The 21187-nt window shown below is 60.4% G+C and overlaps 1 protein-coding gene across 2 annotated transcripts in view; it reads left to right on the forward strand.

The window, feature by feature from the left end:
- ADGRA2 (adhesion G protein-coupled receptor A2) overlaps positions 1–21187 on the forward strand; it is a 24654-nt gene continuing 3467 nt past the window's right edge. For both annotated transcript variants that reach the window (XR_012583792.1, XM_074559121.1), the window contains exons 1-17: positions 1–354; positions 9731–9802; positions 14166–14237; positions 14322–14393; positions 14535–14606; positions 15345–15508; positions 15576–15789; positions 16660–16824; positions 17684–17885; positions 17964–18113; positions 18244–18405; positions 18501–18716; positions 19443–19644; positions 19835–20043; positions 20150–20277; positions 20656–20779; positions 20869–21014. Coding sequence is in view for 1 of the 2 variants with exons in the window: in XM_074559121.1 (XP_074415222.1) it covers positions 134–354; positions 9731–9802; positions 14166–14237; positions 14322–14393; positions 14535–14606; positions 15345–15508; positions 15576–15789; positions 16660–16824; positions 17684–17885; positions 17964–18113; positions 18244–18405; positions 18501–18716; positions 19443–19644; positions 19835–20043; positions 20150–20277; positions 20656–20779; positions 20869–21014 (2591 nt within the window). In the remaining variant the exon portion in view is untranslated. The remainder of the gene's footprint in view (positions 355–9730; positions 9803–14165; positions 14238–14321; positions 14394–14534; positions 14607–15344; positions 15509–15575; positions 15790–16659; positions 16825–17683; positions 17886–17963; positions 18114–18243; positions 18406–18500; positions 18717–19442; positions 19645–19834; positions 20044–20149; positions 20278–20655; positions 20780–20868; positions 21015–21187) is intronic.

Here is a 21187-nt window from a genome sequence, read left to right on the forward strand (position 1 = left end):
GGAGGCGCCAGGGCCGGCGGCGGAGCGCGGAGAGCGAGCGGGGGAGGCGGCGCCGCCGGAGCCGCCCCGGGGATCGGGGCGGCGGCGGCGGGCGCGGAGCCGGAGCCCGGAGCCGTGGCCCGGGGCCGGGGCCATGCGGAGGGCGGCGGCGTTGGTGCTGCTGGCGGCGGCGCTGAGCGGCCCCGGGGCCGGCGCTCGGAGCTGCCCCGCGCTCAGCCTGGGCTGTAAGTGCGCGGCCGAGCGGGCCAAGGCGGGCGGCGGCCCCGGAGCGCCCCGGAGGAGGGTGGTCTGCAGCGGAGCGGGGCTGCCCGCGCCGCCCGAGCCGCAACTGCTGCCCGAGGGCACCGTCACGCTGTGAGTACCGCGAGCGGCAGCGGCCGGGCATCCCCTGTGCCCCGGGCACCTCCCTCGGGCATTCCCCCTATCCCCGGCATCATCCCCGGGCACCTCCTTTGGCATCCCCTGTGCCCCGGGCATCTCCCTCGGGGCACCTCCCTGGGCATCTCCCCTGGGCATCCCCCTCTGTCCCCGGGCATCTCTCCCGGGTATCTTCCTCGGGCATCTCCCCTGGGCATCTCGCCGGGCAACCCCCGCTGTCCCAGGGCCCCCCGAGCGGGATAAGAGCAGAGCCCACGCGTGGCTGGCTCTGAGCCCTCTCCGTGCCCGGCATCGCCCCGTGCTCGGCAGATGCTGCGGGGATTCGGGAACCGGGCAGCGCCGCGGGGTGCGGAGCGCAAAAATTCCTTTTTTCTCTCGGTGCACCCGCGGAAGTGTCGCTCGGTGCTGCGTGGCGTGGTTTAAATCGCGATAAAGGGTCGCTCTGTGCTGCGCTCTTTAAATCGCGATAAAGGGGTGTCGCGGCTCTGCGCTGCTGAGCTGGAAATGCAGGAAACGCGCTCCTTCTCCCTCCGCAGCGTTCTGCGTGCTGGGGAGCATGTTTTTGTTTGAAAGTCCCTGGAAATATTTCCTGCGAGGCCATCGGGAGCGGTTAATGGCTCTGGCTTTGCCGCTCCATCCCCAAAGGCTCCTCTCTCTCCGTGCCGGGGGCTGGGGTTCGGCTGGAGCTGGCAGCCGTGTGCTGCTCGCTGCAGGGTTTATTTATAACTCCAGAGGAGATGTTTGAATTAAAATCTGGATTGGAGGCTGGGCTGGCGGCTCTGCAGCTGGGGGGAGCGTGGCTTTTCCCCACGCTGTGCTGCAGCCTTGCCCTCCTGAATGGGGCTGGGGTGGGTGGGACAGAGTCGGGTCTGGGGGTGCCTCACATGCTCGAACTCATGGGCTGTGTTGGCATTGCTGTGGTTTCTCGGGTGCTGCTCATTGCTTTGGGGTGATGGTGGCACTGAAAGTGACCCCAGTGGCACCACTGTCCCCACTGGAGTGTGGCTGTGAAGGCACCAAAGCCACAGATGGTGCCGCGAGCAGGGCCTGAGTGCAGCAGCCACAGCAAAAGCAGAAATTGTCCCAGAACAGCAGCACTGATGGGTGTCTTGGGCTTCCCGTGGTGGGGGACACTGGGGAGCCTCAGCCAGGTGACAGCTGGGCTCTCCATCCCATTTGTGAGCTTTGCTCTTCGCGTTTTTCCTCTTAGGGCCCTTCCTTGTGTGTCAGCCCCTCACAAACACTCGTGGGGACGTTCAGTCTTTTGTCAGTTTGTGTTTGGGGAAATCATCCCATGCCACATCCCTGCTCCCAGCTGTTCCCAGCGGTGCAGGGGGCTGTGCTGAGCTGTGCTGAGCTGTGCTGGCTGCCTTGGAGGGGCTGGGATGACCGTGCAGAGGCATTAGGGCATTACACGATCCCACTAAAACGTGACATGAAACCTACAGGCGTAGGCAGAAACCTACAAATATGCGGTGACCCTGGCTCTGCTCTCGTGCAGTAAACATGATTTATTCCAAACCCTTTCCAGATGCAACAATCAAAACCAGAGGCTCCGACGTTGGGAGCGTCTCCTGGAGCCACTGGGGTGCGGGCAGGGAGTGGAGGGGCCCAGGCATGTGGCAGGGGCTGCACGTGCCTGGGGGACAGCCTGCTGGGGACAGGCAAATCTTGAATTCTGAGGGTGAGCTGGGTGTGAGCAGGGCTCCTACGTGTGCTCCAGAGTGCCAGGTCCTGTCTGTCCCCAGGGTTCCAGGTCCCCTCTGTCCCCACGGTGCTCAGCACTGCTGTTGTCCCTGCTTCAGGAAATCTGTTTGTGGCAGTGACACAAATCTTGAATTCTGTGGGTGAGCTGGGTGTGAGCAGCTTGTGCTCTGGGGTGCCAGGTCCTGTTTGTGCCAGGTTCTGTCTGTCCCCAAGGTTCCACGTCCCCTCTGTCCCCAGGGTGCTCAGCACTGCTGTTGTCCCTGTTTCAGGAAATCTGTTTGTGGCAGTGACACACAAATCTTGAATTTTGGGGATGAGCTGGCTGTGAACAGGGCTTCTACGTGTGCTCCAGGGTGCCAGGTCCTGTTTGTGCCAGGTCCCCTCTATCCCCCAGGGTTCAGGGTCCCCTCTGTCCCCCAGGATGGTCAGGTCCCCTTTGTCCCCTCTGTCCCCCGGGGTTCTGCGTCCCCTTTGTCCCCAGGGTTCCAAATCCCTTTTGTCCCCAGGGCTCCAGGTCCCCTCTGTCCTCTCTGTCCCCTCTGTCCCCAGGGTTCTCAGATCCCCTCTGTCCCCTTTGTCCCCATGGTTCCAGGTCCCCTCTGTCCCCTCTGTCCCCAGGGTTCTCAGCGCTGCTGTTGTCCCCGCTGCAGGAAATGTGTTTGTGGCAGCGTCACTTCAAAGCAGAGCCGAGCTCCAGCTCTCATCCGGCCCAGCCTGGAGCCAGGAGTGCTCAGCACGGGGGAGGCTCTTCCCTGCAGGGCAGGGAGGGACGCTGGCCCTGCCCGTGTCCAGCTGTCCATGCTGGGGACAGACAGACAGACGGCCAGAGAGGTTTGGGTGGCTGCAGGAGGTCTGTCACCCTGTGGCTCCCTGGTCCTGCCTCCCATTTGGCTTTTCCCACATTCTCTCTTTATTTATCTTGAATTATCAGCCTGTGCTGCAGCTGCTGCGCGTTTACCCCCATTGAGGAGGGGCACGGCAGGGCTGGGGCACCAAGGACAGGGGGTGGGGGATCCCTGTGCCCCCAGGGACCTGCCCTGGGCTCAGCATGGCCCTGGTGTCCCAGGGATGGCTGCTGAGCAGAGCTGAGGCTCCTCTCCCCTCAGAGAGATCTGCAGGGAAGGCTGTGGGGTCCCCTGTGGGATGCTCTGGGGTCCCCTCTGAGATGCAAGGTCCCCTCTAGGATGCTGTGGGGTTCCTTCTGGGGTGCAAGGCTCTTTCTGGGGTGCTGTGGGGTTCCCTCTGGGGGCTGTGGGGTCCCCTCTGGGATGCTCTGGGGTTCCCTCTGGGATGCTCCGGGGTTCCCTTTGGGATGCTCCGGGGTTCCCTTTGGGATGCAAGGTTCTTTGGCTCAGGGGAGGGGGTGATGCTCACACATCCCCAGCAGAGGTTTCTCTGTGTGTGCTCTCCATCACCCACCCCATTTCACACCCATTTCACACCCAGGTTGTGCCCAGCTCCCTGCAGGGATGAAGGAGGGGTGCCAGCCTTGCTGCTCTGTCACCCGGCTGTGTTGGCAGCCCCAGGGGGATTTGGCACCTCTGGGCCGTGCCTGGGAGGTGCAGGGGTGCTGCAGACCGGCATTAAGGAGATTTAATCCCCGCAATGAGCCCGTGCTGATCGCCCCATGGAAAAAACGCCACCTCCCCAACGAGGGCTGGGCCAGCCCCGCTGTCACACGGGCGGGAGCCCAAACCTCTTCCAGATGTGGAATCCCAGCCCAGGCCTCATTTATGTGCACAGCTTGATTGCACCGAAATTACAGATTGTCTGCAGGGAATAGAGGGCTTTGACTTATGACCAATTTCCAGTTCTACTTGAACTCCCTGCTCCGAGGCTGCTCCATCCTGGGCTCTGCACATGGTTTCTTTCTCAAAGCTTCTTCAGCTTTTTATTTGTTGTTTTTTGGGGCTGCAGCTCCATCGGATTTGGGTTTTGCCGGTCGTGGTGCTGCCCTGAGCATCCCAGCCCAGGCTGGCTCTGCCCTCTCTCCGGGCTCCTTTTTCCTGTGCTAACAAAAGCCGAGGCTTGCAACAATAATTGTCACCATCCGAAATAGCCTGGAGTGACGCGAGGCTGCAGGAAACGCCCGGGCACGGCCAGGGAGGGGAAGAGCCCCCGAGCACCCAAACAGAGCAGGGAGGGAGGGCAGGATCACCCCGGGCTGGGCTTCTGCAGCCCCAGCGGGTTGGAAGGTGTGGGGTCCCCTCTGGGACGCAAAGGTGCCTCTGTGGGGGCTGTGGGGTCCCCTCTGGGATGATCTGGGGTTCCCTCTGAGATGCAAGGCTCTTCTTGGTGGCTCTGGGGTCCCCTCTGGGATGCTCTGGGATCCCTTTTGGGATGCAAGGCTCCCTCTGGGGGCTGTGGGGTCCCCTCTGGGATCCAAAGTTCCCTCTGGGATGCTCTGGGGTCCCCTCTGAGATTCTGTGGGGTCCCCTCTGGATGCTCTGGGGTCCCCTTTGAGGGCTGTGGGGTCCCCTCTGGGATACAAGGCTCCTTTTGGGGGCTGTGGGCTCCTTGCTGGAATGTGGGTTCCCTTTGAGATGTTGAGGGTCCCTCTGGGATGCTCTGGGGTCTGTGGGGTCCCTGAGGGAGCTGTGGGGCCCTTGCTGGAAGGTGGCTCCCCCCGAGATATTGAGGGTCCCCTCTGGGATGCTCTGGGGTCCCCTCTGGGTTGCAAAGCTCCTTCTTGGGGGCTGTGGGGTCCCCTCTGAGATGCTGTGGGCTCCCTTTTGGGACACAAGGTTCCCTCTGAGATCTCCTCTGGGGGCTGTGGGGTCCCCTCTGGGATCCAAAGTTCCCTCTTGGGATGCTCTGGGGTCCCCTCTGAGATTCTGTGGGTTCCCCTCTGGGATGCAAGGCTCCTTCTGGGTGCTGTGGGCTCCATGCTGCAATGTGGGTTCCCTTTGAGACGTTGAGACCCCCTCTGGGACGCTGCAGAGCCCCCCTGGGATGCTCTGGGGTCCCCTCTGGGGGCTGTGGGCTCCTTGCTGCAATGCGGTTCCCCCCAGGATATTGAGGCCCCCTCTGGGATGCCACAGAGCTCCCCTGGGATTCCATGGGGTCCCTCCAGGTTGCTGCTTGTCCCCGCTGTGGTTCTGCCTCCCCCAGCGCCTTCCTCCCTGCCAGACCCTCCCGCAGCTCTCGGCAGCCCCGGGGCCCCTCTGTTCCCTCCCCAAACCCCGGAGAGGAGCAGCAGAGCCGCGCTGGGGGCTCAGCCCGCTCCGTGTCTGCCTCTCAGGGCATCTGCTTTGAATTACCGGGCTGGGAGAGCGGGCAGGGCCGGGTCCTCCCCGCCCCCAGCGCGGCCCCCCAGCCCTGGGAGCCTCCGTCTGTCCGTCCGTCCGTCCGTCCGTCCGTCCGTCCGCCTCCCAGAGTCCTTTTTTGGTTGGGTCCAGAGGAAGTTTATTGTTTCAGCAGCCCGGTTTCTGGAGCTGTTATTTATCCAAGTGGATTCCAGCACGCTTGAAAAAACAATCTTGGTGGTGGTGTTTTTTTTTTTTTTTCGTTTTTGGCTCCTTTTTTTGAGATGAAAAAAGAGGAGAAAGAGAAGAAGGGATCTGTATCTCTCTGCCGGCAGCCTCGAGGGCTCCAAGCCCCCCCGGATAGGGGAACATCAGAGCCATGTTAGAACTCGGGAAGTCAGGATCTTTTTTGTTTAGAATTGTAGAACTATTTAGGTTGGAAAAGTCCTCTAAGATCATCGAGTCCAGCCATTAATCCATGCTCTCCTTTAACCACGTCCTCAGGAGTTTCTGCCTTTTGCATTTATTGATGTTTCAGGTGTGGCCAAGCCGCATCCCCGGGGTGCGAGGATGCTCCTTGGGGCGCCGTCGTTTCCGTTTGACTCCGTGCTTCAGCCCTTAATCCCCGCATTGTCCGCAGGGGCTTTTCCAGCCGCCGCCGCTCAATTAACCGATTATTGTCCCCGTGGCGGGGCTGTCACCGGCAGGAGGGGGCTCAGGAGGGTCCCGGCACCGGGCAGGGTGAGGGAGCCATGCCCGAAGGAGAAGGGAAGGTTCTGGAGTCTCGGGTTGCTGTTAATTGCTGCCCTGAGATGTGCAGGATGTCTCTGCTTCAGCCCAACTGAAGAACCAGTCTGGACTCTTCACTTTTCGGTCTTGAGGTTGTTTATTAATTCTTATCTATAATTTTTTCTTTCTGCTCAGCAGGGCAGCCACAGGCACTCTGTGTTGTCCTTTTATACCACAAACTATGTATAACATATTTACACTTAATTCCCAATACCTATCGCCTATGTTAGACAGTGCACTTCTACTCTAAACCAATCCCAAAGTGCCAACATCACTGCAGAAAATGGAGAAAAAGAAGAAGAAGAAGAAGAAAGGCTGGACAGGCCCTGATTCCTCCATCTTGTCCCCATAACCCCCACACCAAAAATCCTAAAATCTACATTTTCACCCTGTGATGATTTTGTTACTACACTATTTAAACTTCTGTGACTTTCAGGTTCTCATATAAGGCTGGTAACTTGCTCCTGGGGTCAAAATCAAATCCCCAGGTGTTTTGGGGAGCATGCCAGTGTCTCTGAGCCCCCTGATGGGGTCCTTGGCAACTCTGGACACCCAGAGGGATGCGCTGAGTTCTGACAGGGTGGGCAGCGAAGTCTGGGGGTGAGGGGGATCCCCCTTTGGGCATGTGGGGAACTCTGCAAGCCCTGTCTGGATCTCACAGCAGCTCAGGCTCAGTGAGCCTGGGTGGTTTAGAGCCCCACAGCCCCTTCCCCCCAGCAGATCCCTCCTCTCAGGGTGTGAAATGAATCAGTGAAATGCAATGGGGGGCTCTGGGTCTGTCCCCACAGCTGCTGGCCCATGACCCCCATGGGCTGGGGTTGTGGGCACAGTGACCCCATTGTGTTTTGGGGGGTCTCAGTTGATTTTTGGAGGGTTCTCAGTTGATATTTGGGGTTTTTCAGTTAAGATTTGGAGTATCTCAGTTAATATTTGGAGGTCCTCAGTTAATATTTGGGGGTTCTCAATTAATTTTGGAGGTTCTCAGTTAATATTTGGGGGTTCTCAGTTAATATTTGGGTGTTCTCAGGTAATATTTGGGGGTTCTCAGTTAATATTTGGCGGTTCTCCGTTAATTTTTTGAGGTTCTCAGTTAATATTTGGAGGTCCTCAGTTAATTTTTGGAGGTTCTCAGCATTTGGAGGTTCTCAGTTAATTCTTGGAGGTTCTCAGTTAATATTTGGAGGTTCTCAATTAGTTTTGGGGGCTTCTCAGTTAATATTTGGGGGATTCTGAGTTAATATTTGGAGGTTCTGAGTTAATTTTAAGGGGTTCTGAGTTAATATCCTGTAAGGGGACAGTGCCAAGGACCCACACACAGCTCTGCCGCCTGTGGCCATGTGGGAATGGAAAGTGCTGTGGAGCCTGATGAGAACTTCCTGGGGAAAAAAAAAAAAAACACCACCAAAAAATCCCTAAAAAACCCAAACACAAAACAATTTGGAACATAATCTCCATGAAACTGGAGAAAACAAAACAAACCCGTGCTGGAGGATGTGGGTTGTGACTGGGGAGTGCGACCCAGATGGCTGCTTTGGGACAGGGGAAGAAAAGAGGAAAATTTTTACTGTGGGGGGAAAATTCTGGGCAAACCATCACTGTCAGCACAGCATTTTTGTGCCAAACCCTCCTTTTTTAGTCAAGGATTTCTGCTCCTGGGCAGCACCTGGGTGCCCTGAGCTGGGCAGGGGGACTTTTTCTGTAGAGGCTCTGGGGGTGGATTTGCAGCCTTGGGTTGGGCTGGAGATACCAGGGGCTGCAAATCCTGCTGGAAATGTTGTAAAAGCAGGAATTGTGGTGTTGTGGTAGAGGTGCAGATGGTCCTGAGGGTCTGAGCGAGCCTCCCTGGGCTCCATTGAAGGCTGCGGGTCCGGGGCTCCGGTTCTGCCCCCATGGTCGCGGCTGCAGCTCCGGGTCGGGCTGGAGATACCAGGGACTGCAAATCCTGCTGGAAATCCTTAAAAGCAGAGTTGTGGTGTTGTGGCAGAGGTGCAGATGGTTCTGGGGGTCTGAGTGAGCCACCCCAGGCTCGGCTGAAGGCTGCGGGTCCGGGGCTCCGGTTCTGCCACCGAGTCGGGCTGCAGATACCAGAGGCTGCAAAACCTGCTGGAAATCTTTAAAAGCAGGAATTGTGGTGTTGTGGCAGAGGTGCAGATGGTCCTGAGGGTCTGAGCGAGCCTCCCCGGGGCTCCGGTTCTGCCCCCACGGCCGCAGCCCGTGCCCTCGGTTGTGAAACCTCCTGGAATGAAAACCCCTTGGAGCCCTCGGGGGCAGCTCGGCCTTGAGCAAATCCCCCCCCGATGCCGTGGTGGGGAACTGGGGCGAGCCAGGGGCTGCAGGGGCTGTCCCAGCAGCGATGGGACACCCCTGGAAGCTGCCCCCGCCCTGGGCTGAGCCAGCCCCGGCACAGAGGGGCCAGGCCGGTCCTGCCGTGGCGTGTGGAAGCAATTTGCAGCCGCCGGGGCCGCCGGACGTTTCCGCTCCCCGCCGGCCGCTCCGGGGCCCCGCGGACGCGCCGGTGCCCGGTGGCGGCTCCGCATTATGAGCGCAGGATGCGGGGGCAGCGCTGCCAGACCCCGACCCTTCCCTTCCCTCCCCTCCATCCCGATCCCGGTGCCGGTGCCGGTCGTGCCCCGAGCCCCGCGGGCAGCGCGGCCGGAGGGCCCGGGCGGAGCACACAGCGCCCATTGAGCCGGGCCCGCCCGTGTGTAAACAGCCCTGGGCCGCCCTCAATGAGCCCTTTCTGCAGCGGCTCCCCCGGCCAGGCCTCCAGGATGCCCTCCCGGCCCCCGCTCCCTCCGCCTCTCGGCCGCCGGTGCCCGCACGGAGTTCCGCTGGTCCCCGAGGGCCGGCTCTGGCTCTGCTAATTGGGCTAATGAGCTTTAATGAGCTCCTGGCTGCATCTCCATGCGCTGGTGCCCTCCGTCCATTCCCGTCACCCCGCAAGGGGCCCTTGGGAGGGCAAAGCTGTTTGTTTTGGGGTGAAATCTCAATGCTGGGGGGCTCCTGGGATGAGCAACAGGAACTGGGGGGCTCCTTGCAGCTGCAGGTCCTTGGGGTGGGGTGGGAGTCACCTCCTGCCCCAGGAACTCCTGGCACCAAGGTGATGGCCAAAGAGGCAGCACAGGGCAGTCAGTCCGTGTGTCCATGGCAGTCTGTGTGTGTCCATGGCAGTCTGTGTGTGTCCATGGCAGTCAGTCCGTGTGTCCATGGCAGTCTGTCTGCTCCATTGCAGTCAGTCTGTGTGTCCATGGCAGTCAGTCCGTGTGTCCATGGCAGTCAGTCTGTGTGTCTGTGGCAGTCAGTCCGTGTGTCCATGGCAGTCCGTGTGTCCATGGCAGTCAGTCCGTGTGTCCATGGCAGTCCGTGTGTCCATGGCAGTCAGTCCATGTGTCCATGGCGTGAGGAGCACTCAGAGCATCCCAGCACGGCTCCCGCATCCCCACTGCATTCCCTGGTCCCACCTGGCCATGCAGGGGACACCTCCACGGCCACCACAGTGGCGCAGCCATGGGTGTCTGTCTGTCCTCGCTCCTGCCAGCCCCTGGGCACTGCTGGGGGGCTGTGGCAGGTGAGGTGACAGCGCTGCCCCTCTCCCTCTGCTCTTCCCACAGGCTGCTGGGCAACAACAAGATCACGGTGCTGGAGAACGGCTCCTTCTTCGGGCTGCGGGCTCTGGAGAAGCTGTGAGTGGGGCTGGGGGGGCACCGAGGGGCTTCCAGGGTGGGTGGGAGCGCCATCACTCACGTTCTGCCCCCGATGTGCTGCAGCAGGAGCAGCTCTGCAGTGCAGAATTTGCCCCTGGCACCCCCGGGCATGGCGGGGTATGAAAAGAGACATTGTCCCCCTGAACAAAGTCAACTTTCTTATCTCTCCATGAAAGGCATCTCTATGGAGGGAGCTGCGAGGAGGGGAGATTTATGGCCCCCAGATGGGTTTGATCTGTAGGTATGCAGGCGCAGGGACCGGCACTGAGGGCGTTTTGTTCCCCGCTGCCGTGGCCCTGAGAGGGTCTCACACATTCCTGAGCTCTGTGGGCTCTGTGGAAACCCCCACAGGAGAGGCATCACCTTGGGGACACCGTCCCACAGAGCAGATGCACATAGCTCTGCACCCCCCTAAAGGTCTCTGTGTCCTGGGGGGTCTCAGCTGCCCCAGGGAGGAGCAGGGCTCTGCACCCCCGAGAATCTGGGGTTCCCCTAAAAGTCTCCGTGTCCTGGAGGGTCTCAGATGCTCCAGGGAGGAGCAGGGCTCTGCACCCCCTTGAGTCTGGGGTCCCCCTAAAGGTCTCCATATCCTTGGAAAGCAGCAGCCCCAGGCACTGCACCCTCATAGGACATGGGAAGGAGCAGCTTGGGGGGACACCTGGGAAGGAACAGGGTTGGGGTCCCCCTAAGGATCTCCATGTCCTGGAGGGTCTCAGCTGCCCCAGGGAGGAACAGGGCTCTGCACCCCCATGAGTCTGGGGTCCCCCTAAAAGTCTCCATGTCCTGGAGGGTCTCAGCTGCACCAACAGGAGTCCCCTTGCCACAAACTCCCATCCTGCAAACCCCCAGGGAGGAGCAGGGCCCTGCACCCCCTGTGAGTCTGGGGTCCCCCTAAAGGTTTCCATATCCTGGAGGGTCTCAGTAGCCCCAGGCACTGCACCCTTGTGGGCATGGGAAGGAGCAGCTGGGAGGGACACCTGGGGAGGAGCAGGGTTGGGGTCCCCCTAAATGTCTCCATGTCTGGGAGAGCAACTGCTCCAGGCACTGCACCCTCATAGGACATGGGAAGGAGCAGCTTGGGGGGGACACCTGGGGAGGAGCAGGTTGGAGTCCCCCTAAGGGTCTCTCCATGTCCTGGAGGGTCTCAGCTGCCCCAGGGAGGAGCAGGGCTCTGCACCCCCCTAAAGCTCTCCATGTCCTGGGAGAGCAGCTGCCCCAGGTCACCCCCTGCCCACACGGGGTCAGAGGGGGCCCGGGCCGGGCGGGCAGCGCTCCCCCAGCCCCGCCGCGCCTGATTGCCCCCGATAGGAGCCATAATTGCTCTCATGGGGTCGCTTCAGGGCCGTGCCCCATGGGGAGCCCGTGTTGGGGGCTGCAGCGCCCCTCGCCCCCCATCCTGGGGCTGGCAAGGTCTCTGCCCACCCTGGCACCCACCGTGGGGGCTTTGGGGTCGCAGCAGAGCGGGGAGAACCCCATTCCCCGCGTGTCAGGGGTGCCCCCACGGCCGCCTCCCCCCGGCTTGGCATCCGCGGTGATTTGTAGCGGCGTAATGAGATTAATGAGTCTGAGCGGGGACGGTATGCGGCGGCTCATTAGCAGGGCCCCGCTTGGGAACGGCCCCGGGGGGGGTGCCAGGGGGCTCGGTGAGTGACAGCAGGGACAAGGACGGGCTCTGTCCGTCCGTCCGTCTGTCTGTGCTGGGCTGGGCTGCAGTGGGCGCACAGGGAGTTGTGGGCTCACTCCAGGCAGTGATTTAGGATGGCTCGGATCCTTGGGGCCGGAATTTGCTGCAGTGGGGTCTCTGTCCCCTCGGGGTGGTGATTGGGGTCCCCATGCAAGTGTGGGGTCCCCTTGCAAAAGTGACACTGAGCTGCTGCTGCTGGCTCTCCTGCCCCTGCCTGGGGGAGGAGGGGGCTCGGGACCGCAGGGAATGCAAAGACAAACGCGCAGAGCAGGGAAAAGCGGAGCTTTATCGGAAATCAGCAGCAGCAGCAGCCCCGGCCTGCGGGAGGAAGTGCCGGGGTGAGGAAGGGAGGAAGGCCAGCCTGGCTGCAAACCCTGGGGCCCAGCACGGTCCCAGGCCGGTCCCATCCCCGGCTGGGGGTCCTGCAGCACCGAGACCCCCCAAGCCCGAGCCAGGTTTGTCACTGGAGATGTTGTTTGGCTGGCAGGGTGTGCTGGGGGGGCTCTGGGGGTGGGAATCCCTGGGAAACCCGGCTGGACGGGGGGCAGGGGGTTTGTAGGATGGGGATTTTGCAGGATGGAGTTCACAGGATGGGGGTTTGCAGGATGGGGTTTTTAGGATGGGGATTTGGGATTTACAGGATGGGGGTTTGCGGGACAGGGTTTGCAGGATGGGGGTTTGTGGGATGGGGTTTGCAGGATGGGAATTGCAGGATGGGGTTTGCAGGATGGGGGTTTGTGGGATGGGGGTTTGTGGGATGGGAATTGCAGGATGGGGGTTTGCAGGATGGGGTTTGCAGGATGGGGATTTGGGATTTACAGGATGGGGGTTTGCAGGATGGGGGTTTGCAGGATGGGAATTGCAGGATGGGGGTTTGCAGGATGGGGTTTGCAGGATGGGGATTTGGGATTTACAGGATGGGGGTTTGCAGGATGGGGGTTTGCAGGATGGGAATTGCAGGATGGGGGTTTGCAGGATGAGAATTGCAGGATGGGGGTTTGTGGGATGGGGATTGCAGGATGGGGATTTTGCAGGATGGGGTTTGCAGGATGGGGGTTTGCAGGATGGGAATTGCAGGATGGGGGTTTGCAGGATGGGGTTTGCAGGATGGGAATTGCAGGATGGGAGGTTGTGGGGTGGGGTTTGCACGACGGGGGTTTGGAGGATGGGGTTTGTAGAATGGGGGCCAGAGGGTTTGAAGGACGGGGGTTTGCGGGACGGGGTTTGTGGCAAGGACACTCCTGCTGGTGCAGGTGGCGGTGCAGGTGAGAGCGGAGCTGTTCCTTCAGCACCAGCGCTCACCTGTGCGCACCTGCCTGCCCAGGACGGCTGTCTGTCCGTCCGGGAGCGGCGGCCGTGCTGGGCAAGGCTTTTACATCAGCCGAGAGGGCCGGGGTGACCCGGCTGCGTCTCCTCTGGCCGAGGGGCCCCTCTCGTGTCTCTGCCCCTCTCGCACCCCGCTCCCCATCCCGGTTTGGGGCTGTGGCTCACGGGGTGTCCCCAGAGCAGCAGAGACCCAGCGAGGAGCTCAGCCGAGGAGCTATAAATCAACACGGCTCCACATGGATCCCATTTCCTCCCCCGGACATCCCCGGTGCTCAGCAGAAGCTGCCGCGGGTCCCAGAGGGTGCCCAGAGCAGCCGATGCCACCAGTGCTGCCCACGGTGCCACCAGTGCTGCCCACTGTGCCGGCAGAGCGGGTGCCAGGCAAGCCCCTGATTAAATGTGCGCCTGTAATCAGGCTAATTGCTCAAAGGAGCTGTCAGGGGCTGGGCTCTTATCTCGCACATGGGAGATAAACCGGCGGCAGGAAGCAATGTGGGGCTGGTGCCAGCAGCCAGAGCCAGCGTGTGGGGACACCCACAGGGCACCCAGGGGCAGCAGATGCCCCTTCCCTGCATCCCTCGGAGAGATAACGAGAGAGAAATGGGATGGAAAGCTGCTCAAAGGCCTCGCAGGGGGTGGGCAGCACCATGGAGTGTAGGAGCAAAGGGGGTAGGACGGTTGGGATGCATGGAGATGAGAGATCTCTGCAGCCAGGTGGTGGAATTTGGGTTTATTGCAAAGGGCCCTGCTGGGAGCTGCCAGGCACAGCTCAGAGCAGGCCCGAGAGAAGAGAGGGGGAGAGAGGATGAGAGGGTGAAGTTCCCCTTACAATACCATAAATCATCTTCTGTGTTGAATATTCTGCTTCTCACTAACCAATCTAGTACAAGATACAAATGCTATAGCATTTCCATACAGCCTATAAGAATCATTACATTCCCACACTGTGTTACATTTTAAACCCTAAAAACTCCTCTTTGGGCCCCTTCTGCCAAGCTGTAGGGTCTGCTCTGACCCTTGGGCCTGTCTGCAAGCAGAGGATGTTGTTCCATCAAAAGGGGATCACCTTCAGCCAGCCACACCATTGTTTTCCAGTTGTTCAGTAACTGAGGGATCTCAAACCTTGCTTTCATTTCAATCTCACTCATAGTTTCCATATTCTCAAAATCTTTTGCCAGACAATCATATTGATAAGGCTTTCCTGTTCCATCTTCCCCACCAATGGAGGGGATGGGGCAGGGGTGGCACAGGTGTGCTTGTGCCCTCAGAGCTGTGTCTCCTGGAGATGGGGCTCCCCAAAACACACCCCAGAGCTGTGCTTGTCTCCCCCAGGGACCTGAAGAACAACCTGATCAGCACGGTGCAGCCAGGCGCCTTCCTCGGCCTCCCCGAGCTGAAGCGGCTGTAAGTGCTGGGGCTGGCCCTGGGGACAGCAATGGGGACAGTGGGGCATCCCCAGCCCTGATGGCCCCTCCGCTCTCCTGGCAGGGACCTCTCCAACAACCGCATCGGCTGCCTGAGTGCCAGCGTCTTCCAGGGCCTCCACAACCTCCTCCGGCTGTAAGTGGCTCCTGGGGACATCCTGGTCAGCCCTGTCCCCTCTCCTGAGAGCCAGGGGGTGTCCCTGGTGTCCCCACAGGTGTCCCCTCTCCCAGCAGCTTCCTGGCCACCTCCATGCCATCTTTCTCTCCTGTCCCACAGGAACATGTCTGGAAATATCTTCTCCAGCCTCCCGCCCGGTGTTTTTGATGAGCTCCCCTCGCTGAAAGTTGTGTGAGTTGGTGCCCTGGGATTCCAGCACCTGGGGAGGGGTCCCTGCCGAGGGTCTCAGGGCTGGCAGGTGTCACTGCAGGGCATCTCCTTGTTTTGCCACCCTGCAGTGACACCATCCCCTTGCTTTGCCACCATCCCCTTGCTTTGCCACTCTTCTGAGGGTCTCAGGGCCTGTGGGTGCCCCAGCCATGCAGTGACACCATCCCTTGCAGGGACTGTGCCACCCTGCCAAGGGTCTCAGGGCTGGTGGTTACCCCACCCCTGCAGTGCCACCATCCCCTTGCTTTGCCACCCTGCAGTGACACCAACCCTTGCAGGGACTTTGCCACCCCCCTGAGGGTCTCAGAGCCAGTGGTTGCCCTGCCCTGCAGTGCCACCATCCCCTTGCTTCACCACCATCCCCTTGCTTGCCACCTTGCCAAGGGTCTCAGGCCCTACAGTGACACCATGCCTTGCAAGGACTGTGCCACCCTGCCGAGGCTCTCAGGGCCCATGGGTGCTCCACCCCTGCAGTGCCACCATCCCCTTGCTTTGCCACCCTGCCGAGGCTCTCAGGGCCCATGGGTGCCCCACCCCTGCAGTGCCACCATCCCCTTGCTTTGCCACCCTGCCGAGGGTCTCAGGCCCTGCAGTGACACCATCCTGGGTGAGTGGGTACCCCAGCCCTGCAGTGCCACCATCCTTCGCAGGGACTTTGCCACCCTGCCGAGGCTCTCAGTGCCACCATCCCCTTTGCAGGGACTTTGCCACCGAGTACCTGACGTGCGACTGCAACCTGCGCTGGGTGCTGCGCTGGGCCCGGGAGCGGCCGGCGCAGCTGTCGGAGCGCACGGCGTGCGCCTTCCCCGGGCAGCTGCGCGGCGTGGCGCTGCGAGGGGCGCGGGACGGGCAGCTCCGCTGCGGTGAGCCGGGGCCGGGGCGGGGGCGGCGGCGGCAGCGGCGGCGCGGGCTCACCTGTGTCCCCCGCAGCGGGAGCCCCGGAGCTGCACACGCACCAGCTGATCCCGTCGCTGCGCCAGGTGGTGTTCCAGGGCGACCGGCTGCCCTTCCAGTGCACGGCCACCTACCTGGATAACAGCACGCAGATCCGCTGGTTCCACAACCGGCAGCCCGTGCGGGAGGATGAGCAGACGGGAGTCATCGTGGAGGAGAGTCTCATCCATGATTGCACCTTCATCACCAGGTCAGAGGTGGGGCCGGGATGGGAGCAGGAATGGGATGGAGATGATGGGAGCAGGGATGGGATGGAGATGGAATTGGGATGGAGATGGAATTGGGATTGAGATAGCGATGGTATGGGAATGGAGATGACCACAGGAGTCACAGGTGTGTGGGTACCTGTGGGAATCCACAAAATCAGAGGGTTTTGGGAAAGCTGCAAAAGGCAGCCCCCAGAGGCAGTAGAACTGTGATTAGAGCTAAGCAGCAGCCATCATATAGGTCAGCAGAAAAACTATTTAAAAGAATTATAGTAAATAATAATTATTTACTGTAGAAAAGCAAGGACAAATAAAAGAGTAATCTGTATATTAACCCTTATCTAGAATAACTCTCTAAGCTACAGAAAAGTTTATTTAGCAAGATATTAGGAAGTTCTAAGCTTAATAATGGAGCTCTGTGCATTGTGTTTGAAGGCTCACAAGCAGGGATTGTATCTGAAATAAGCAAGCATTGTTTTAACCAAAGGTACCTGTGCTTATAGTAATTGGACAGAACTACTGTCAATGTGCTTTTGCTTTGTGTGATTGGTGAAAAAATTTATAAAGTGAGTTGTAACATTAAGTTCTTGGTCTGCTGCCTGGGATGTGAGCTGATGGCATCTTCCCATTGTCATAACCATGGAATGAGGCTGATGCTGGAAAATCAAACAGCTCAAGGCACGTTCCCAGCAGTTCTGTCCTGTTTGTGATTTGTAGCAGCCCCCAGCTGGGGTCAGGTACCCAGTGCTGTGGGTGGGCTGCAGAGTGTGGGCACCTTTGGTGCTCCATGGCCTCTGTCCCCCTGTCCCCAAGCCTGGGGGATCACTGTGCCAGCCCCTCTCCTGTGCCCGCAGCGAGCTCATCCTCTCCAACATCCACGTCTCCGCCAACGGCGAGTGGGAATGCGCCGTCTCCACCTCGCAGGGCAACGTCAGCAAGAAGGTGGAGATCGTGGTGCTGGAGACCTCTGCATCCTACTGCCCTGCCGAGAGGGTCACCAACAACCGCGGGGACTTCAGGTGGGGCCCTGGGTGGCACAGGTGTGGCGGCAGGGGGGACACACGAATAGGGAGGGATGTGTGCAGGGCCCCGCTGGCCGCAGGTGACCGCGTGTCTGGTAGCGATTAACGGGGCGGCTTTTGAAGGGCTTCCCGTGCCGGCGGCGCAGCCTGGCTCCAGCAGCAGAGGTGTTGGAATTTCTCTGGCACGAGACGAAAGGCTCCGGGCGCCCGCCGTAACCCCGGCGGGGCCCTTACGGAATATAAATTATTGGCACACGCAATGTGGATTAAATTAGCGGTGCCCCCCACTGCCCGCTGCTTTCCCCTGTGCTGATGGAGCCGAGCAGGATACGGGGCTGGGGAGGGTGGGGGATTTTGGGGGAGCAGCACGTCAGCATCCCCAGAGCCCAGGAGTGCTGAGGGCGCTGTGGTGTTGCGGTGTGATGTTAATAGCCTGTTTCAGTCATCCTGGTTCTTTCCCCAGGTGTGCCAATACCCTCTCCCTTCCACAAAACCGCGTGGTTGCTGTGTCTTTTAACCCCAGGGAGAGGGAAGGGTTTTAACCCCAGGGAGAGGGGAGGGAAGGGAAGGTAGGGGGAAGTCTCAGGGGACAAATGACACCCGGATGGCCCAATGTCCCCAGGGCTAAGAGGCATCTTTTGAACTTTGCCAATCACTCGACACCCTTGCTGGAGTGCCAAGATTGACAGACAGCTCTAAGCAAGGGAGGGGAAGGGAAGAGGGTGTTGGCACACCTGGGGAAAGAACCAGGATGACTGAAACGGGCTGTTCCATCACACCGGTGCACAGGGGCAGCACGGGGGGAGCAGGCTCGGGGCAGGGCTGCCCCGGGGTCACCGTGTGGTGCCCACTGCAGGTGGCCCCGCACCCTGGCGGGGATCACGGCCTTCCAGCCCTGCCTGCAGCACCCGTTCGCCGCGGGGCCGGCGGGCGCGGGCGCAGCGGGCGAGAAGCAGGCGTGGCGGCGCTGCGACCGCACCGGGCGCTGGGAGGACGGCGACTACTCCCACTGCCTCTATACCAACGACATCACCCGCGTGCTCTACACCTTCGTGCTGGTGAGTGGGGGGCCCGGGGGCTCGGCTGTGACCCCCAGTGACCCCCCGGTGACCCACCGTGGCCGTGCCACCCTGCAGATGCCCATCAATGCCTCCAACGCCCTGACCCTGGCTCACCAGCTCCGCGTCTACACGGCCGAGGCAGCCAACTTCTCAGACATGGTTGATGTACTCTACGTGGCCCAGATGATCGAGAAGTTTATTGGCTACGTGGACCAGATCAAGCAGGTAATGAGCACTGCGGGTGACCCCTGCCTGCCCCAGTGCAGCCTGGTGCTTTTGGGGCAGAAAAGCGTGAATTGGGGTGTTTCCTCGGGGGACGGCGGTAGCTCTTTGCAGAGCTGCTTGCTGTCCCCAGCTGACAGACGTGATCGTGGAGATGGCCAGCAACATCATGCTGGTGGACGACCACATCCTGTGGATGTCCCAGAAGGAGGAGAAGGCCTGCACCAGCATCGTGCGCTCCCTGGAGAGGATCGCGGCGCACACGCTGGGCAGCAACTCCCAGCACATGGCAGTGGTGAGGGGGAGCACAGGGGGCTGGGTGGGCTCTCTGGCCATGCCAGGGGCTCTGTGCCCATGCCAGGGCTGATGATCTCTCCGTGGTGCTGGCAGAACTCTCGCAACATCGCCTTCGAGGCGTACGTGGTGAAGCCCGAGAGCTACGTGGGGCTGAGCTGCGTGGCCTTCCAGCGGTGGGATGGGACCCCCAGCCCCCCAGGACGGCCCCCCCAGGCCGAGCGGGGGGCAGAGCCCACCCCTGACCAGCAGCTCCGGCTGCGCTGCACCACTGGGCGCCCCAACATCTCCCTGAGCAGCTTCCACATCAAGGTACGGGAACGACATTTTTGACAAAATTTGGTTTTTTGTCAAATAATTAAACCGTATATCCCTACATTATCCAAATCAATTGTCATTAATACACTTTCAATTATCCTTCCTCTGTATTTCCTAGTATCAAAACCAATAATCAACCGTCATCATCACTCCATAAGCATCCCCAAACAGACATGTCCCTGAGCAGCTTCCACACCAAGGAATGGGCTCGGGGGACTGGGGTTGGGGTCGGGGGCTGTGCTTGTAGGTACCCTCCCATCCCACATCACATCAATCCAAAACTCCTCCACAGGAGAACATCTCCTCATAGCCCTCCACATAATCCCCACGATGCTTCTAATCCTTAAACCCAAACTAATCTCCGTCATCCCCATGTGAAAGTGTAGTTTTAACCAAAACATTAGACCGTGACTCTAAAAATAGAAGTTAAACCCTTCTTACCTGCTGAGGAGAGGTAAAACCAGCCAGAACTGCTAACTCTTGTATCTGAGTATAAAACCTCAGTCTCCTTACTTTCAAAGGATAATAGCAATCCAATGGTCTTAGGAGCCACTCATCTTGTTGCAAATCCAAGTGAAAGCAATGGACCTCTCACTAGTTCTAAACCTCAAAAACACCCCCAGCACAATCATAAACACAGTTAAAGCTTTCTTTTTAATCAGGGGGGTCGGGGGCTGGGGTTGGGGGGCTCGGGGTGCTCACCAGTGCCTGCACCCGCAGAACAGCATCGCCCTGGCCTCCATCCAGCTGCCGCCCACCCTGTTCTCCAGCCCCACCCCAGCCACGCCTGGGGCCGACTGCAAGCTCCAGCTGTTGGTGTTCCGAAACGGGAAACTCTTCTGCAGCACCGGCAACTCCTCGCGCCTGGCCGACGATGGCAAACGCCGCAGCGTGGCCACGCCGGTCATCTACGCCGGGACCTGTAAGGGCGGCATGGTGGGGGGCTTGGGGCGCCCCGTGGGGCTCCCTGGGGCGTTGTGATGGTGCTGAGCCATCCCTGGGGTCCTCATGGGGAGGTGGCAATGTGTGAGATGTCCCCTGTGCCCAGCCCCTCTGTGGTGCAGGTGGAAGGGTGTCACTTGTCCTGCTGAGCTGGTTTTCTGTGGCTGCAGATGGCTGTGGAGTGGGGAACCTGTCTGAGCCGGTGGCCGTGTCCCTGCGACACCCCGGGGAGGGCACAGACCCCGTGGCTGCCTACTGGAACTTCGAGGTGCTGGGGGGCATGGGGGGCTGGAGTGCTGAGGGGTGCCAGCTGGCTGCCCGTGAGCCCAACGTCACCTCCCTGCACTGCCGGCACCTCAGCAACGTGGCCGTGCTCATGGTAGGTGTGGGGACAGCACCATGGGGAGAAGGGAGGGTGATTGTGGGGGTGTCAGGGACACAGAGCTGCTGCTGTGGGGTCTGACGTGCTGTGCTGTGCTGTGCAGGAGCTCAGTGGGTTTCCCAGTGAGGCACAAGGAGCTGTGGAGGTGCTGCACCCGGCCATGTACACCTGCACGGCCGTGCTGCTGCTCTGCCTCTTCACCACCATCATCACCTACATCGTCCACCACGGGTGAGGGAGTGTCCAGTGCCTGGGTGCTGCTCTGGGGGCTGGGCTGGGCTGGGCTGGGGGTCTCTGTGGGCAACACGAACAGCTCCCCAGGTGCCCCAGCTCCCCGGTGCTTCTCCCCAAGCCAGGAGAAGGTGTGTGGGCATGGCCATGCAGTGACACGGCCCTTTAGGACGGGGGTTCTCAGGACAGTGAGGGAACACATTCTCAGGGAATGTGCTGCTCTTCAAGTGGCCCTGGGTCCTGCTCCTTTACCTGTGTGCATGCACGTACCTGTACACCCCCTCCAGGCTGTGGGTGCCTCCCCCAGGTGCAGCATTTGTGGCTCTCTCAGGACCAGGTAGGATCTCACAGGTGCCCTCTGTGCTCTCGCTCTTGCAGCACCATCCTCATCCCGCGGAAGGGCTGGCACATGCTGCTGAACCTGTGCTTCCACATCGCCATGACGGCCGCCGTCTTCGCGGGAGGCATCACCCTCACCGGCTACCGGGCCGTGTGCCAGGCCGTGGGTACCGGGCAGCGCCCAGCCCTGCGTGGGCACCGGGCACCGGGGGGCTGTGGTATCCCCGCGCCAACCGCCGCCTCCTCCCGCAGGTCGGCATCATCTTGCACTACTCGTCGCTCTCCACGCTGCTCTGGATGGCGGTGAAAGCCCGAGTGCTCTACAAGGAGCTGAGCTGGAAGGCGCCGCAGCAGCCGGACAGGGACGCGTCCCAGGCAGCCCCCAGACCCATGCTGAGGTATGGCCCCCTCTGCCCCCACCTCCAGCAACCCTCTCCACCCCCATCCTATTCCCTCTTCTATCCAACAACCTCAAAAATACCCCCAGCACAATCAAAACTTCCTTCTTAATCAGCCTAATACCAATAACAATGTCCATCCACTCCGCAACAGAAAGCCTCACCTCCTTCTG

Source organism: Zonotrichia albicollis, chromosome 26 (genome assembly GCF_047830755.1).
Source record: "Zonotrichia albicollis isolate bZonAlb1 chromosome 26, bZonAlb1.hap1, whole genome shotgun sequence".
Taxonomy (NCBI): Eukaryota; Metazoa; Chordata; class Aves; order Passeriformes; family Passerellidae; genus Zonotrichia; species Zonotrichia albicollis.